This window comes from Hylobates moloch, unplaced genomic scaffold (genome assembly GCF_009828535.3).
Source record: "Hylobates moloch isolate HMO894 unplaced genomic scaffold, HMol_V3 SCAFFOLD_1, whole genome shotgun sequence".
In the NCBI taxonomy this organism is placed as follows: domain Eukaryota; kingdom Metazoa; phylum Chordata; class Mammalia; order Primates; family Hylobatidae; genus Hylobates; species Hylobates moloch.
In genome coordinates this window covers 7,817,997-7,836,687 of record NW_026652276.1, presented here as the reverse complement: position 1 = coordinate 7,836,687, position 18,691 = coordinate 7,817,997, and the positions used below count along the sequence as shown (strand labels likewise).

Sequence of the window (18,691 nt, the reverse complement as noted above, 5' to 3'; positions counted from 1 at the left end):
GTTATTGTGAAGATTTAAGGAGATAATATGTGAAAGGCGTTGGTCCTTTATTTAGCTATTGCTATTGCAGTTATTATTAGTAGTGATAACAGTAGGGAAACTATTGTGAAATGGGTAAAAGCAGTCTAGAGGTTTTCTGCGCTGAAGTGAATGAATTGTAGTTTGCACCTGGTGTCTCAGGCTGCAGAGAGGAGCTTTTCACCCACAGTTCCAGTGGTAGAAGTTGGGTGTGAGAAGGGGAGGGGGAAGGGAAGAGATGGAGGGACAAACGCTTGTCAGCCACAGCTGTTATACACAAGGCCACATTTCGTCTTCACAGCACCTGTGGGGATGGGTGCCATCCCATTTCACTGAGGAGGATGCAGGAGCTCAGAGAGGTTCTGGAATGTCCTTCCAGCTTGCACTGCTGCGAAGTAGCAGCACTGGGATTGGCTCTTATGTTGATTGCCTGCAACTTTCATGTCATGGACTTTCCATGATATCATACAGCCAAATGTTTATGAACAAAACCCATTTACTACTGCAACTAAGCTAGATTAAATGAGAGCATTGATCCATGACAAGGAGCACACGGAGAGGGTCTTGCTATTGCTCAGTTTTAGCCTCTGCTGCAGTGTAGTGGGTAGAAGTAAGGCTGGTGCTGGAGTCGGGGTGTGCCTGGGAGGCTGGGCTGGCTTCCCAGGTGGGCCACACTCTACTTATGGCTTCCTGGGCCCCAAACCCCATCTCGCTTGTGTCCCAGAACTTGGGGCCCTGGGGAGGCTGGCGTTTACTCCTGTCCAGGTTCACAGATCCTGAGGTTTCAATCAGATGCCAAGTCATTCATTTCACTGAAAATCTTACTATCAGGCCACAGTGGGCCAAGCCCGGGAGTTTCCTTTCTATAGTCAGGGTGCTATGTGGGGTCAGAATGCTGCCAGTGACCATGGAACCCAACCCAATGCTGTAATTTCCGTGACTGGGGCCTGACAGTGACACTCAGTGATGGCCTGGCGTCTGCATCACCCCAGCAGAATAGGAGAGTGAGGAAGACTTGTCTTCGTTGCCCACGACCCCCACACCCCCTCCCAAGAAGCAAACCCCAAAGTGAGGGTTTCAATGCAAGGAGTTTATTCTGGAGGTGAGCCTGGGAAGCACAGGAGGCGCCAGTGAGACAGGGAAGGGACAGGGACAGACATGATGTGCTGATGAGGAGGTTGCCACTGTGGGCACCCGGGGCTCAGCCTGCCGGAGACCTCTGGGAAACCGTAGAACCTGCTTCAGTGTTGCCCTGCCCAGTGCAAAGCAGTCGGCCATTTACCCACCAACTGCAATTGTTTGTTTGCTGAAAGCTGACACCTTGTTCCAGGACACTAGTCTTCATGGGTCAAGCACGCGCCTGGCGGGAGCAGCCCTAGGCAGGGGCCCTCAGAAGCAGCCATCCTCCTCCAAGGGGCAGAGTAGGTGCCCAGGGCCGGAGGGGTGCATGTCAGTCCCAGCCCTCCTAGCCAGCACTGCGAAGGCCCTGGGTTTCCCTTTTCCTCTGCTCCTGAGACACACCAATCTCCTTCTGCTTGACGGGCTATTTTTTGAGAGATGCGGGTCCTTTGATGTGGTCGAATCTATGCTCCCCTGCTAACTCTCAGAGCTACTATGAGTTTTCTAATTTCCACCTTTGTGGAAGTCCCTTCTGTCCCAACGTCAAGGGTTGATACAGTCTGGGGAGAGCTTTTTCATGCATTTCAGCCTGAATTGATGTCAAGACACCAACAGTCTCCCCCTTCCGAACTTCCTTTTAGTTTCCTGACAAAAGCATCACCCGTCTTTCTCCAGAAATGAATCCTTGGGGACCCTACAGGTAGTACTGGCTGTGCCTGTGAATTTGTGATCATTGAAGACAAAGGAGCCAGAAAGATACTTGTTTAAACTTATGTAATAAAAATGAGAGTTAGATAAAAAAATTTGTAGGTTTATTGAATTTGAACATACACAACTATTACTTTAAAGTGCACATAATCCAACTCAGAAAAAGACTTAAAATAAAACCAAGTTTGGCCAGGCGTGGTGGCTCATGCCTGTAATCCCAGCACTTTGGGAGGCTGAGGTGGGTGGATCACCTGAGGTCGGGAGTTCGCGATCAGCCTGACCAACATGGAGAAACCCCGTCTCTACTAAAAATACAGAAAAAGAAAAAAAAAAAGCCAAGCATGGTGGCACATGCCTGTAATCCCAGCTACTCGGGAGGCTGAGGCAGGAGAATCCCTTGAACCTGGGAGGCGAAGGTCGCAGTGAGCCGAGATCACACCATTGCACTCCAGCCTGGGCAACAAGAGTGAAACTCCGTCTCAAAAAATATAAGGGCATTAATTCAAAGAGCTGTATATTTTGGGGAAAGTGTAGGGCAGGGAAGAAAGTTTGCATGCCATGCTGCATATAGTTGTGTTAATAAGGACCTTGTTCTCTGTCTTTGTTTCCCTGTAGAATTTTCTTTCTAAGCAATGGTATGGAGAGATTTCCCGAGACACCAAGAACTGGAAGATTATCCTGTGTCTGTTTATTATACCCTTGGTGGGCTGTGGCTTTGTATCATTTAGGTACAAACCAAGGCACATAATCGTGTGTGAGTGTATGTGCCAATGTGCGTATGTGCATCCACATATGTGTGCTCTCGTGTAAATGATTAAAAAGCCTGGAACTTATGATGTTTACATTGGTGCCTATGAATTTGGTCTTGTTTCTCCCCTGACTTTTCCTGGGTTTCCTCTTAAGTGGGTAGGGGTGGGGTTGTGTCTTTAATATCTGGGGCAGAATGTGGATTTGTTAATTGCAAAATGCCAAGGATTGAGTTGGGGTTGGGTCCATCTTAGGACATAGTTTTGATCCCGTCTCTTCCTCCTGGCTGTGGGTCTGTATTTATCTATGTTTGGAAGGAGGGGAGGGCTGTGCCCGTCCCATGCTTGCAAGGATGCTGACGATGCCCTTATCTCTGGGTCCAGGAAGAAACCTGTCGACAAGCACAAGAAGCTGCTTTGGTACTACGTGGCGTTCTTCACCTCCCCCTTCGTGGTCTTCTCCTGGAACGTGGTCTTCTACATTGCCTTCCTCCTGCTGTTTGCCTACGTGCTGCTCATGGATTTCCATTCGGTGCCACACCCCCCCGAGCTGGTCCTGTACGCACTTGTCTTTGTCCTCTTCTGTGATGAAGTGAGACAGGTAGGGCAGCCATGACAGCAGGAACACCCTCGCTTCCTCGGTGGGAGGCATCTTTCTAAAGCCAAGAGGAATAGAAGTTGCTTCTGAAGTTCAAAAGTCATTATTTTCCCAAAATAAATGTTCTCTTTAGGTGCTAGTCCATGAGTGTGAAGGTGCATTTTCACACCCTTAGTAATTCAGTAAGATCTCCTAGTACCAAGTTTATTCTTTGCTCGCTAATGAATGTTAATTGATGGAAATGAATTAGTCAGGAATCGGGGAGTGTTCGAAGAAAAGAGAGACCTTGGACGATAAACCCACTGCCGTCATCAGGAGTGGTTTGTGTTCCTGCCATTACCATGGCATGATAAGTGGCAGGGAGCTGGCAGGCCTTTTGAGCTAAGAGCATCTTAATGCCCAGCATGTCAGAGTGACAATGTTTTAAAGTCATGTAACTCCCTGTGGGTTTCAGGGAACTGGTGTGAATTATTCATGGTGCTTTTCTGCAGTTTCTTGAGACCTTCATTTTTTGGCATCGTCTCTCTATCATTGAACCCAGAAGTCTAGCTCAGGACTCGTGTAGCAGGCGCTTGGTTAGTAATTGTTGGAGAAATAAATGTTGATGGTGAAACTGGTGTTATCCCTAAACCATTATGAAAACTCATCCCAGAAAATCCTTTCACACTTAGCAGTTTACAAATTGTTTGAGAACTGCTGTTGTTGTCACTGTTGTCCTCTCTAGGCACTTACAGTTTCCGAGGTACAATGCCACGTGCTACAAGAAATCTGGAGGGGCAAAGAGTGCTATTCTTGCCCTTACAGAGTCACTGACTCGTATAAGAATCCTAAGTTGGCTTAAATTTTCATGCCAACTCTGACAGACTTTTTTTGGTGACTTCCAGCAGTCCTGGGTTGAGAAAGATTCCAAGGGTCTGTCTGTTCTCAATGGGAGAATGTTTTGATCGATTAGTGATGTCTGCCATGGGTATGACCTGTGGGAAGAGTCCTGGCACCGGTGACCTGTGTCTGCCTTTCCTTGCCTAGTAGGTCTGAGGTGCAGATGGGGAATGGAGCTGGGATGGAGGTGGAGGAAGCATAAGCTAAATGACTCATGTCAGTGTTGAACAGCAGGATTATCAGGCTTCACCTACCAGCAATTCTTCCCCCAGGACAGGGCCCTGCTATGTGCAGGGGATTTCCCTAACTTCCGATCAGCCCCAAGGGAGTCCCATGCACTGCCCTGGGAAGTCACAGCTCTGCCCGGGCCATGCCCTTGGTATTAGTCTGTAGGGCTGCCAAGATGAAGCACCATAGACCGCATGGTTTTAATAACAGAAGTTCATTGCCTTATGGTTCTAGAGGCCGGAAGTCTGAGATCAAGCTGTCGGCAGGGCTGATTCCCTCTGAAGGCTGTGCGGGAGACTCTGTCCTAGCCTCTCCTCTAGCTTTCGGCGGCCACCTGGCAAGCTTCACCATTCCTTGGCTTGTCGATGCATCCCTCTGATCCCTGTCCTCATGGGTGACTCCTGCATGAGTGATTGTGTCCAAATTTCTGCTCTTCCTGGGCACATTCGTCGTATTGGATCAGGGGCCACCCTACTTCAGCATGACTTCCTCTTTACTTAGTTATATCTACAATGCCCCTGTTTCCAAACAATGTCACATGCCAAGGTACTGGGGGCTAGGACTTCCATGTTTGAATCTTTGGAGACACAATTTAACCTGTAACACCTACAACGAGTCTCTTTCTCTTAGCTGCCATCCTACTTCCTAGCTCTGTGTTGTGCCTTGCTATGTATGTGTCAGCAGCAGCGAGAGAATGGGAACAGTCTGAGGGAAGCAGAGAAAGACTGAAGGAGATTCATCATTTAAAACGGAGTGGGCCCAGACCAGAGTGAGAGAGTGTGAGAAGCAGCCCTCATCCAGCTAGGAGCCTTGGAGCCACGGTGCAGGAGCTCACTCTGGATGAGGTCCTGTGTTTTCCCTTCTCCCGACCTGGCCTGGTTTCCTCCACTCTCACTTGTAGTTGACCATGACCAAGACCCTTTTCAAAGTCACTTCAGGGACAAAAAGACAGCATTCCCAGCTTAGCTTTTGCAAGAGGGAGGGGCTGAAAGGGTGAGATTGGGGGCTTTGTAGTACTGGAGTGGGAGAGGCCCCAACACCCCCTACCTCTCACTCCCTCTGAGGGTCTGGCTGATGTCTTGTCATGGACTGGGAACAACTGGGACAGTGTCTGCCCCATGAATGGGGTAAGTGCCAAATGGTTTGTTTTTGTTTTTTTGTTTTGTTTTCTTAGATTGTATCTTGCTCTGTTGCCCAGGCTGGAGTGCAATGGCATGATCTTGGCTCACTGCAACCTCCGCCTCCCAGGTTCAAGTGATTCTCGTGCCTCAGCCTCCTGAGTATCTGGGACTACAGGCACGCACCACCCTGCCCAGCTAATTTTTGTATTTTTAGTAGAGACGGGATTTCACCATGTTGGCCAGGATGGTCTCAATCTCTTGACCTTGTGATCTGCCCACCTCAGCCTCCCAAAGTGCTGGGATTACAGGTGTGAGCCACTGCGCTCGGCCACCAAAGGATTTTGACTGGTCTGTGGAAATTTGTAACCTTGGAGGGCAGCCTGCTGGTTCCTGGCAGGCTTTTTCTGGCACAGCTTACTGGAGAGGCAGCTGGACCACCTGGGAGGTCACACAGGCCTCCAACCCTTGGTGGTGACTCATAGGCAGGATCTTGAGCTCTGTGGGGGCAGCAGAGTTTGCTGGAAGAGGCACGGGGTCTGGGAGGAGCTGGAGCAGCACATTGCATGACTCAGGCGACCAGCCTGACATCTCAAAGGTAGCCACTGAGTAGAATCAAGTGACGATGGATTCATAGCCTGGTGGGGAAATGAGTCATGAGCACAAATTAGCAGAGAGAGAGAGAGAGAGAGAACGAGAAAGACAGAGAGAGAAAGAGAGAGAGAGAGAGACAGAGGAGAGAAATGCGGAGGTGGGGAGGGAGAAAAAACCATCTGGAATTGCGAATAGCTGTTACAATAGTAACTTACTGAATTTTTTTTGACCTGCAAGAGGTTATTTAGAGAATGAGAGGATGGACGTCTGGCATGGTGCCCTAGTGCATCTCTTCTTGCATCAACCCCACTGGGAGGTCCTTTGAGCTTTTCCAGTTCCTAACACATACTCTGTTGTTGCTCAGAATTGCGTGGCATGGGAATGATTTGATTTAGATGGTTATTTCTTATTCACAGTTGGTCCTCAGGGGCTAGCATAGGAGCTGGCACCGACACGTTTCTGACAAGCATGTGTGTTTTTAGTAAATGCATTGATGAAGCACGGTCTTCATAGTTCAACTCAAGGGCTGTGTGCCCTGGAGTGGCCATGGTAACACTCAGGAGACCAGCGCTGGGGAGCTGGAGAGGAACCCTGCCCACAGCCCCACAGGTAGGAGCTCAAGGGTGTTCTCTGGGGCAGAGGGCGCTTTGGTGGCCTCTTCTCAGAATGGGTGATGAAAAGTCAAAAGTCTTTTTTCTGCTACTTTTCACCCCTCAAGCTCCCAAACATTTCTCTACCTGTCCCTGACCCTACCTCCCTTGCTGCATTAAGGCTCGGAAGCTGTTGTGCAAGTCCAGACGTTGTTTGACTCCTTTAGGCATCTAAAGAAACCAGAGGCTGGGTGCGGTGGCTCCTGCCTGCAATCCCAGCACTGTGGGAGGCCGAGGTGGGTGGATCACCTGAGCTCAGGAGTTCGAGACCAGCCTGGCCAACATAGCAAAATCCCGTCTCTACTAAAAGTACAAAAATTAGCCGGGCATGGTGGCGCGTGCCTGTAATCCCAGCTACTCAGGAGGCTGAGGCAGTAGAATTGCTTGAACCCTGGAGGCAGAGGTTGCAGTGAGCTGAGATTGCGCCACTGCACTCCAGCCTGGGTGACAGAGTGAGACTCCATCTCAGAAAAACCAAAAACCAAAAAACAAACAAAACACACACGCACACAAACCCAGGAATCTGAGAGAGAGGACTTGTTCTGGGTTGCTTTGGAAGGCAGACCTTGGCCTGGATGGAAGCTGCAGGGAGATTTGTCTTGGCTTCATCCAAATATTTCATTCATGCATTCTTCCTTTCAACAAATACTTCACACCCCTACTTTGTGCCAGGCACTGTTCTAGACAGCAATGGACCAAACAGATGAAGATCTCTTCCCCTGTGGAGCGTTCTATCAGTTCGTGATGATTTCCGGGAGCTTTCGAGGAGTGGAGATGAGCATCGGCAAGCAGCACTAAGTGGGCGAGTCTTACATTTACTGGGAGGTTGGCCCAGAGGACTTGCAACAGTAAAATCTGAAGTCTGTAAATCACAGACAACTCTGTGCCAACTTCCTATGTGCATTTAGCTGCTAAGTCACCTGTTTGGGTCATGCAGGAGGAGACTCAGGAGAGGTACATTTTCCTTGGAGAAAGGCTCTGGGCAGGGTTAGCATGAGGTGTTTTTGCTCAGGGAGGACACAGGGCAGGGACACAGGATGGGAGTAGACAGGGGCAGGTTCCCAGGAGAACTGAGGAAGGACAATGGGCTGTAAGTAATTCCCGGGGGCTGCGGGAGGAAGGGTGGGGGTCTGGCTGACCCCTACCTATTCTGTCTGCCTTCATTGTGGGTGATGCTGGATAAGGGGGGATGCTTACTAAGTATCTCTTCTTGTTATTTTTAAGAAGTATCTTTGAATGGGCCACTTTCAACTCAGGAATCCTGGGTATGAAAGCAACAGTATGGGAAGCGCCCTGTGCTTAGGGTCGGCAGTGTGTGTTCCAGGTGGCCCTGCCATCCGAGGGCGTTTCCGGCCTTACAGCTCTGATTCTGCGACATGAATGGGTCTGTAGAACACAGCCATGGAGATTCTTATCGTTAAAAGAATCCGACACTCGGGGTCGCTGTTTCTCTTCTGGTCTGCAGACTCATGCATTTGACATCCTAAGTGGGATTGCTTTCCTCTAAGAAATAGTTCTGCTGGCCTGGTGCTGTCTTAATTAACCTAGTTTACACTTGTTGGGGGGGGAAAAAAAAAACCCAGGCAGGGTGTGACCTGATTTAGATTGTGTCTGATTTAGATTGTGTCAAAAAGTCATGCTCTTCCGTGTGTACCTGTGTCCCTTTGCCTGAATGCAGATGTCGAAATGCTGATTTGGAATTTTGAAACGAGGCGGTCAATAAGTGCAAATACAATTGCTAAATAATCCTTGGGCCTGTTAAACAGACATTGGGGATGTTTATTTAAAATGGATGAGTCCCATCATGCCTTCACAGAGGGCACCATTCAATTTTGAGGCATGTTGAATCTCCAAATCCTGACAGATATGATGAAATAGTGTCCTGGGATTTTATGAATACAGCCTATCCCTGGCATTCTGCTCAGAGAAAAGGCCTCTTTTCCTTTAAAAACACGTTATCTCCCTGTGATGGTAACTTGGAGCCTCAGAACTGACCTATTTCCGATGTCTCTCTTCATGTAGGTCAGGCTTCTGAGAGTCTCCCGGGCTGAGGTTGGGCTGGGGCAGTGCCTACCTGCCTCCCAGAGCAGGGCATTAAGTGGGGAGCTAGCAGCAGGGAGGGCCTTTTCCAATCCCCTTTATCTTACCAGGCACCAGAAGAGCAAATGATTGTTGGTGAGGGGTCCCTGGGGCTGCTAGCACCAGCAAAGCGAACAGTTCCTGTGGCCTCCCCCAAGGAGCCTGCCTTGGTTTCTGAGCCTAGGCAGAATGTTTGAACTGAGTGAACAGGGTGACAAGAATGTTGACAATACATTAGCAGATCTCTTGTCCTTTATTACAGTCCTGATAATAATGGTTATTGGCAGAGACAATTGTAATACAAATGAAAATATCAAATGTATTTTAGCTATATGGCAAGATGTATCTGTTTCCCCTCAATTTTTGTCCATTTTTATTTTATTTAGTTTTATAAAATCACAAAGTAATAATGCTTATCGCAAGTGGGACTACATAAAGAATAATCCTGCACAGTCTAGAGTATAATCTTCCACAACCTTCTTCATGCCCATAAAGATATGAACGTATGCAGGTGTTTTGTTTGTTTTTATCCAAATAGAATCCTACTGTGTTCATCACCCTACAATTTGCTTTCTTCTTTTTGAGAATTTCTCATGGGCATTCCTGCAAGTTAATCTTAGGCATAGATCTCGTTTTCAGCCTAGTTTCTTGTAAACACACATATTTCACAGAAATGGAATATTATAGTGTGTGTGCATGTGTGTGTGTGTGTGTGTGTGCTTTTTAAGTTGAGCCTTTTTTTCCTTCTTTGTTAGTCTCCCTACCGACTTTCTCAACCTTTACTCTAAAGACAAGGCCTCCCGAGCTATGTTAATAAACTGCTGTGTCTCTTTCTGCTTTTATTTGGTCCATGTGCTATGTACACACACTGTATTACATCAAATCTGAGATGTCATTTTTTTTTCGCATTTTAACATCTCTGAAACTGCAATTTCTTACAATCTGAGGTTTAATGAAATAGGGTAGGCATATGTATGTTTAGGGGCTTTTTTCTTCATTCTTTGTTTTACAAAAACAAGATTCTATTTCCCATACTTTTCTGCATTTTGCTTTCTCTTTTACTTTGTAGAAATCTCTTCAAGACAAATGACATCACTATGTTCCTTTTTAAAAACAGGATTGTAGTATGTTCAATATTCCTTTAATGGTGGACCACATCTTTTTCCTAGATTATGCTTTTCTCTGCAACAAAAATGCTGCAATAAGCATCCTATGTACCAATTAAAAAAAGAGAGAGAGTCTAGCCTTCACACAGTGACTGGACTGTTGATACACCCCATGGTGCTGCCCCAACCTAGGGGATTTTAACATTTCCTGGGTGCTTGATTTCATAGTGCCCTCGCCCCCTTGGCCCACTCAAGTTGCTCTTCGAATTTGTAAATGAAGGAAAGGAAATGCTTCTTGAGAAATTAATGACGTGTCTTGAATCCCTTCCACATCTGAGACTGTAGGATCTCTGTGGGATCTGAAGAAGCAGAGTGATGTGGGGAGAAGCAACTGACTCGGGCTCAGAATCGTGAGGTCTGCCACTTGCTGAGCGAGTTCCTTAGCCTCTCTAGGCTGTGATTTCAGCAGCAAAGTAGGAAATATAATATCTGAATAAGAGATGGACTCCTATTGGTGAGTTCATTTAGTAACATTAAGAAGTGCCCTCTTGCTTGGTGACATTTCTTTGATGTTGTTTCCCTGCCTTGCACAAGTGTTAGTTTCCTTAGGTGAATTCACTTAGGGCCTCGGTCTCATCCCCATACCGATCTTCGTGTCATTTCTTTTCAACATGTTTAACATCTGTCTTTTCCACCAAACGGTAGATTCCTTGAGAATTAGCATTGCACCTAATCCAATGTTTCCGTGCACCGGGAGCCTGGCACGGGTGTTTGGAATTCCATGTGCTCTCTGTAAATATATTTGAATGGATGGACAAATGAAAGCATTAGCTGGTCACTCTGGAATTACCCAAATGCAGTTTATGGATTGATTTAGGAGCCATCCAGATGTGGTCTTCTCCTTTCCCTCTTCGGGAAAATGCGAAAAGAGAAACGATACTCTCTGTTTGTTTCAATGTTTTCCTGACATACTTTCTTCCAAAGAATAATGACCAATACATACACATCGGTCCCTGAGGCACACTGTTCCCATCAGTCATATCCGGGACAACATCTGTCCTCATAGATGTTGTATACAGCACCTATGTGCACATTTTTTTAAAAAAAGATTTCTTTTAATCAAGACGTTTTACTGCCATGTGGCAGAAAAATTTTACAGTAATGACACAAATCTACGATGACAACAATATGAGTAATACCCCCTAGGACTGTGTAGTGCACAGCCTGTACCATTGTACATGGTGGCCAGACAGTCTACATCTGCCTACGGAGGGTGTACTCACCCTTTGCAGGTTCCTCTTGAAAAAAACGGTGAGGATACATCAATCCTTTTTCCTGACTTTGCCAGCAGACATGAAGAGGAGAACAGCCAGCGTGCAACCTACTTTCCAATCCTCCTGGATTAGCATGGGGCATGTGGTAGGGCTCACTTGGCATATGAAAGAATAAACAAACATGTCATTGGCTCAAAAAGGACCTGGAAGAAAATGAGTGGACATTTAAAAATCTGGAAATGATTGATATTTCCAAGCTGCTGATGTCCCTCTCTGTCCCTTTCTGTATGCAGTGGTACGTAAATGGGGTGAATTATTTTACTGACCTGTGGAATGTGATGGACACGCTGGGGCTTTTTTACTTCATAGCAGGAATTGTATTTCGGTAAGTAGTCTCATCACTTTTCCTAATTTTCTGTGTTTTGACTACAAAAGTGGAGAAAGGCTCTGCAGACATTTCAAACCCAAGGGAAGTCTATTACTCATTAGAGATTATTACACAAGACCATTGTGTCTGCTTTATAGAGATACAGCTTGGTTGGCATGAAGTTGAGTCCCCTCTCTTCCCCTTCTCACTGATGTGTAATTTAAAAGGGGTCCCGCATGATTTTTCTCTTTGTTCTTATAGACTTTGGGGAGAATTTTTGATTTAAGTAGAGATGAGGTTTCATCATGTTGTCCAGGCTGGACTCAAATGCCAGGGCTCAAGGGATCCACCTGCCTCAGCCTCCCAAAGTGTTGGGATCACAGGCATGAGCCTCTGCACCTGATCATGGGGAGAAATAAATAGAAATAGAGAAATTCTACTGATTATTGTTTATTGATTTTGTATCCTGAAACTTTACTGAAGTCACTTATCTGTTCTAGGACACTTTGGAAAGTCTTTAAGGTTTTCTAGGTATAGAATCATATTATTAGAAAAGAGAGATAATTTGACTTCTTCTTTTCCTATTTGGATACCTTCTATTTCTTTCTCTTGTCGGATTGCTCTGGCTAGGACTTCTAGTACTATGTTGAATATGAGTGGTGAGAGTGAACATCCTTGTCTTCTTCCAGTTATTAAGTGGAATGCTTCCAGCTTTTGCCCATTCGATATGATATTGGCTGTGGATTTGTCATAGACGGTTCTTATTATTTTGAAGTCCATTCCTTCAATGCTTAGTTTGTTGAGTTTTTTTTTTTTTAATCAAGAAAGGATGTTGGATTTTATTGAAAGCTTTTTCTACATCTATTGAGATGATTGTGCAGATTTTGTTTTTAATTCTGTTTATGTAGTGAATCACAATTATTGATTTGCATGTTGAACCAACCCAGGTAGTGAGCATAGTACCCAACAGGCAGCCCCCTCTCTCCTTTCCCCCTTTTGGAGTTCCCAGTGTTTATTATTCCCATCTTTATGTCCATATGTACTCACTATTTACCTCCCACTTATAAGTGAGAACATATGGTATTTGGTTTTCTGTTCCTGCATTAACTCACTTAGCATAATGGCCTCGAGCTGTGTCCATGTTCTTTTTTATGGCTGTGTAGTATTCCACGGAGTATATGTGTCACATTTTCTTTATCCAGTCTACCACTGATGGGCATCTAGGTTGGTTTCATGTCTTTGCTATTGTGAATAGTGCTGCAATGTACATATGAGTGTATGTGTCTTTTTGGTAGAATGATTTATTTTCTTCGGGTATGTACTCAGTAATGGGATTGCTGGGTCAAATGAGAGGAGAAGATGCTGAGAATGTTAACTATCATACAGTATTGTTTCATGTTGGGCCATATGATCTTCTAATATGCACGTAACTTTGATTTGAATGCTGGCTGTGGAGTCTGCCCTTCCAGTTACAAGCATATTTCCTCAATGGCACAGCCAGAGTGCGGGATTAGAAAAGCCAACCACACATTACCACCAAAAAAACAATGTGTATTCCACATCGTAGAGAGATTAGTGTATGCCCCAAACCATGGTTCGCATTGCCTAGCCTGCATCCTAACTGGCCTGTTGTCCCCAAATAGCTTTTAAGATAAAGCTAGCAACTGGGCATGGTGGCTCACATCTGTAATCCCAACACTTTGGGAGGCTGAGTTGGGAGGATCACTTGAGCCCAGGAGTTCGAGACCAGCCTAAGCAACATAGCGAGACCCTGTTTCAATTTTTAAAAAAAGATAAGCTAGCAATTACATATGAGTAGTACTTTCAAATGATGTCATTTTGTAAAGAATCTTAACCATTCATATTTACACTTATACAGAATGAGATGGTTTACAATGAGTGTTCACCCTCCAATTTGAATGGGGTAAAAACGTCAATTTCCTCTTCAGATATTCTCCCTTTCTGGTTGGGTTTAAGGTTTCAGCATTTGAGCCACAGTTGGTTGGATATGATTCTAGATCACTCCAGTTAGAAGGCACAGATGGCTTTCAATGAGCACATTAGCAGGTGGTTAGATAATCAAATGATCTGGTGCAAATGAGGTAAGTTTCATTAGCGGAAAGCTGGCAGGGTGAAGTCCCAAGTGGTCATGGGGGTGGGCTGGGGGTTGGCATCGTTATAGAAGCCATGTGAGCCAGGGAAGTTAGCAATAGCATGGTTAGTTTCCTGCAGTAGTGTGTGAGGATGGCAGACTAAAGAGACAGGAACCTCTGAGAGCTCAGTTTGGTGAGATGTCTTTGCTTTTCATGTCTTTTCATGTCCTTGACTGTACTTGAGGCCATGAAAGCAGAAGATCATGGCCTTTGCTGGGTGGTGTTTCTGGCCTATTTTCACTCACTCAACCTTCCAGCTCTTGCCTGTTTCTTGAAATTGGGTTATTTTTAGAAACAAAACTTTGGGATGTTTTGTCAATATCTCATGAATTCTGTTCCTTCTTTTCCCCCTAGGCTCCACTCTTCTAATAAAAGCTCTTTGTATTCTGGACGAGTCATTTTCTGTCTGGACTACATTATTTTCACTCTAAGATTGATCCACATTTTTACTGTAAGCAGAAACTTAGGACCCAAGATTATAATGCTGCAGAGGATGGTAAGAGTCAAGAATATTTGTAGTCACCATTTTTCTTGCGGGGCCCAGAGTTCTTTTAATAGTTGATAGGAGGATTTTGTCCTTAGAACGACTGTTGCATTTCACCATCAGTAACATTTACTTTCTTTGATGTATTTCATCAGGGGCCTCTCCCAGGTTAAAATTTAATGAAAGATGGTTGTGAGGAGCAAACAGTGTCATTTAGTGCATTGTTAACAAATAACCTCATACTTATTTAGATTTTATACTTCACAAGTTACTTTCATTTGAGTCTTGACAGTTTGCTAAGAGTGTAGGTAGGGGAGGGACTTTTATGCCAATTTTATACATGGGGACAGTGGAGTCCAAGGAGGACTATGTTTGTCCAGAGACAAGCAGTGAGCTAGATGCATAGTGAGGATTGGAGCCTGAATCATGTAACTGTGTAACATAGATACAGGGAAAGGCTATAGCAGGCTCGTTACATACACATAATGGAAAGAATTACACATGGATGGTGTTGCTTTCCTAAACTTGTTTTCCAGATGACCCAAACCTCCACCGTTTCTGTCTTTAAATCAGATGAACATTGAGATGAGCTCATCTGGAAGCTCCATTCCAACACTGAGGTTCTTTGAGTTTGTGGTTTTAATTCAAAGCATTTCTGGGACATCCAGTCACCATGAAGTCATGCTATGTGTGCACAAAATTTAAAAAATATTAAATGGTCCATTCTTGTCTAATAAGGATAACTTTTATTTTCCAAACAAGCAAATAAACCAACAAACTACAAAAATAATTTTGGGTTTAAAAATGTATCAAAATCATGAGGTATAGGGACAGAGAAGTCCTCCAAAACTTAGATTCCTCGTTTGCTCTAGAGCTGGGCTCCCACTCAGAAAGCTGCTGTTGCTGGGCTGGTTTGGAGATCAGCAAGCAAAAATGCATCAAACCGGTTTTAACTCTGGAAGACAGATGTCTTAAGATCCAGAGATGATGATGACCGCTTTTGTCAATGAGTCAGTGAACTCTGGATGACTTAGATGCTCTGAGCCCTGGAACTGCTGCTCTTCTCCATGGTCCACTGAGGACGGCCGGGCTGGGGGGAATTGCTGACTGTGGGCAGGGTCCTGACTCTGCTCTCCTGTCCTCCCCCGACAGCTGATCGACGTGTTCTTCTTCCTGTTCCTCTTTGCGGTGTGGATGGTGGCCTTCGGCGTGGCCAGGCAAGGGATCCTGAGGCAGAATGAGCAGCGCTGGAGGTGGATATTCCGTTCGGTCATCTATGAGCCCTACCTGGCCATGTTCGGCCAGGTGCCCAGTGACGTGGACGGTAAGCCTGACTTGGCTCAGGTGGAAACAGCTTGGAGGAGGCATTTGCTCCCTGAACCAACCCCCAGGGCTGCCCTGGAGACCGCACTTCAGAAGCACGCACGTGAAACAGAGTCCAACACGACAGAGTAAAAACTAACTCCTCGAAACCTCTTCTTTGCTCTTAAGCAAGATTTTACATCAGCCTTGCAGATGGTGCCCAACATTTCAATTTTTAAACCTTTTTAAAAATAGTGATTCTGATATTTTCAATTAACGATGTGGCAATGGAAGGCAACAAGACTTACTAGTTTAGAAACCAGGGTTGTGAGTTGTACTCGTCGATATAACAGAGTGACTGGGCTCCCATTTCTTTCAAAAAGAGCAACATTGGAAAATCCACATTGGAACCTGGAATTTAGACTTCCGGCGTTAGTTAGCCCACTGCCAACTGGTTTTTGGAGGCAGACTGATGGTGGCACAGATGGTTTTAATTTGCCCACACCCGATTTACAGAAGGAAAGTGAGGGGCTATGTAAATTGTGTGTGTTTTGGATGGATGGGCTGAAGCATCTTTAGGATGCTGACAATAGCCTTGGCTTGTCATTTCCTACCCTGCCACGATAAAACCATCCTGATGGTTTCCCCGAGCCAGAGCCTGCTCCTCCTGGTCATGGTTCTCCGTTCCTGTTGTTTTCTCTGTTATCCTCCTGGCCTCATAAGTCTCTCCGGCCCCATCTGCTGAAGCCTCTTCTAAGACCTTAGAAACAGCTCTTCTCCCCTGCAGTGGTGGAAAGGCACCTTGGTATTGTCACGCCCAGTCTGCACACTGTGCCTGCTGCTTTATAGAGGCAGACGCATTTCATCCTCATAACAACCCTCCACGTCCATCGTTTTAGTTCCATGGGGATCTAAAGAGGAATTGGCAGGCGGGGTTCAGATCCAAGGTAGCCACTCATGTGCTGTGTGGCCCCGGGAAGTGACTGCATTTTGCTGTCTCTGTTTCATGGGCACAACTGGTAAAGCACCATCTTCTCTACAGGGCTGCTCACTGGCCAGTGTGACCCCACACATGCGCGGATGAGGATCTCTGGCACAGAGCAGCTCTCAGAGGCCAGACGTTTGTACCCACTGCCCCCTCCTCTGAGATTTCTCAGATGCACCTTGGCACATCCTAATAAAAGGGTCTTGATGCCCACTTCCAGACCCAAACTTCCCCCAATGCCCTCCTGTGAAGGCCGGCTGCCACCATCCACACAGTTGTGTGAACAGAGCTGTCAGAAGCCTCACTGTTGTCCTTAACACCTTCCGGATTTCATTCCCCTCTATTCAATTCATCCACTAGTTTTGTTGATTTTTATCTCCTAAATGTTTTTTTGAAATCTGTTTTTTCCATCACCACTGCCACCCCGTAAGCTATCCTCATCGCTTGCCTGCCTGAGTCTTAGGCACAACCTCCTCACCTTCCTTCCCCTCGAGCCCCTTCTGATCTGTGCTGCAGCCAGAACGATTCTTTGGAAAAGGGAATCTGATGTGTCATTCCTCTGCTTAAAACAGCCTCATGGCTTCCCATCACTTCAGTGGAAAGATTTTAAAAGTAGGCCAGGGATGGTGGCTTATGCCTGTAATCCCAGCACTTTGGGAGGCTGAGGCAGGCGGATCACCTGAGGACAAGAGTTCGAGACCAGCCTGGTCAACATGGTGAAACCCTGTCTCTACTAAAAATACAAAAATTAGCTGGGCATGGTGGCATGCACCTATAGTCCCAGCTACTTGGGAGGCTGAGGCAGGAGAATCACTTGAACCTGGGAGGTAGAGGTTGCAGTGAGCCAAGATAGTGCCACTGCACTCCAGCCTTGGCATCAGAGTGAGATTCCGTCTGAAAAAAAAAAAAAAAGATGTAAAAAGTTAATATGTCTGCTCAGTGCACATCTTATTCTCCCATTTCCACTGATGTTTACAACCCCCACCCCACCCCCACCACAGGGCCTTTGCACATGCTGTTGCCTCTGTGGGGTGCTCTAGGCTCCCACCCTCCCCATTAGTTCACGTTCCTGCTGCTCATCCTCTGCTCTCAGTTCTGAGACCCTTCCTTCTTGGGAAGCTGCTCCTGTATGAGCTGTCTCAGTTTATGATTCTCAGAGCACTGTGTGTGTCCTTCTTAGCACTTTACATGGGCTGAGACTTTAAATGTGTGTGGTTGATTATCTGCCTATCCAAAGAGGCTGGAATGTTCTTTTTTTTTTTTTTTTTTTTTTTTTGAGACGGAGTCTCGCTCTGTCGCCCAGGCTGGAGTGCAGTGGCGAGGCTGGAAAGTTCTTGAGGGCAAAGAACATGTTCACTTGGCCCTTCCTTTTATCTTGATCTTAACAAAGCACCTTTTTCTTAGAAGCTGCTCAGTAAATATGCATTGAGCAGATGAACAGGTGATTCTAAGGACTATGACTTGTTTGGATAAAGTGCCTTAGAAGAAGGCCTAAGACATTTCATGACCACCATGTTCTTGTGGCCCTGGGGATGCCATCGCTCTCACCCCTCCAGAGGGTCCTCACTTTGCCTGTTGGTTTCTACATCCTCAGGTACCACGTATGACTTTGCCCACTGCACCTTCACTGGGAATGAGTCCAAGCCACTGTGCGTGGAGCTGGATGAGCACAACCTGCCCCGGTTCCCCGAGTGGATCACCATCCCCCTGGTGTGCATCTACATGTTATCCACCAACATCCTGCTGGTCAACCTGCTGGTCGCCATGTTTGGGTATGTGTTCAGTCACATGTTCACTGATGTCCACCCTGGGCCAGGCCCCATGCCAGGCTGGAGGTGCTGGGAGCATCGCAAAGGTCCCACCATTGAGGAACATACTTTAGAGATCTTTTGGGGGATTGGTGGACTAGAGGGAGTGGGGCCTTTTTAAAGGGACCATATTAAAAATATAAACTGTGCCTTGAGTTTATTTGACACTGAAGACAAGCACCTGTGACAATCTTCATCAAATCCAGACTGCATATTTGGCATCCATTTAGCAAGCTCTGTGGAGCTCCACGAGGTTGGTAACAACATCACCCACTGGTGACGGAAATGTAGTTTCACTCATCTCCAAAGTGCCTTATATGTTATGGGGCTCAGTGGTATGGATTCTAGGATTTACAGGACTCAGACTTTAGTTAATTACTGTTTTAAAGTCTTCAGTTTAAATCAGAATACAAAGAGCAGAGGCTGGAGAGTGACTCTCCTTTAGGGCTCCCACCTGATGAGGTTGGAGGGAATA

The 18,691-nt window shown here is 46.1% G+C and overlaps 1 protein-coding gene across 2 annotated transcripts in view; it reads left to right on the top strand.

Annotated features, from left to right (window-relative positions):
* TRPM8 (transient receptor potential cation channel subfamily M member 8) overlaps positions 1-18,691 on the top strand; it is a 160,015-nt gene that overhangs the window by 108,989 nt on the left and 32,335 nt on the right. For both annotated transcript variants that reach the window (XM_032753671.2, XM_032753674.2), the window contains 6 exons: positions 2,461-2,573; positions 2,976-3,192; positions 11,411-11,502; positions 13,992-14,133; positions 15,274-15,445; positions 18,003-18,180. In XM_032753671.2, coding sequence (XP_032609562.1) covers positions 2,461-2,573; positions 2,976-3,192; positions 11,411-11,502; positions 13,992-14,133; positions 15,274-15,445; positions 18,003-18,180 — 914 coding nt within the window. The remainder of the gene's footprint in view (positions 1-2,460; positions 2,574-2,975; positions 3,193-11,410; positions 11,503-13,991; positions 14,134-15,273; positions 15,446-18,002; positions 18,181-18,691) is intronic.